Source organism: Crocuta crocuta, unplaced genomic scaffold, assembly GCF_008692635.1.
Source record: "Crocuta crocuta isolate KB4526 unplaced genomic scaffold, BGI_CrCroc_1.0 scaffold1307, whole genome shotgun sequence".
NCBI lineage: Eukaryota > Metazoa > Chordata > Mammalia > Carnivora > Hyaenidae > Crocuta > Crocuta crocuta.
In genome coordinates, this window is record NW_027533394.1 from 299,024 (window position 1) to 299,230 (window position 207).

A 207-nucleotide genomic window follows, 5' to 3' on the forward strand; every position below is an offset into this window, starting at 1 on the left:
TGTTTCTCCTCCAAGGCTCAGTCTCTGCCCTGACTCTGACTCTCCTCTTCCATCCGTTCCTCAAACTCCTGCCGGGCTTTCTCTACTGACAGCATCTCCTTTTCCAGCTCATCCATATCACCTTTACGCTTCTTGTAATGCTTCTGAGCATTCTGTAGGGACTTCTTGGCTGCTTCCAGCTTCTTGATTTTGTGGGAGGTATTCTCC

At 49.3% G+C, this 207-nt stretch overlaps 1 protein-coding gene across 1 annotated transcript in view; it reads right to left on the reverse strand.

The window, feature by feature from the left end:
* Positions 1-207, reverse strand: part of SMC1A (structural maintenance of chromosomes 1A) — a 35,681-nt gene that overhangs the window by 23,587 nt on the left and 11,887 nt on the right. Inside the window, 1 exon segment of the mRNA XM_077748285.1 lies at positions 6-203. Within this exon segment, the coding sequence (XP_077604411.1) occupies positions 6-203 (198 nt within the window).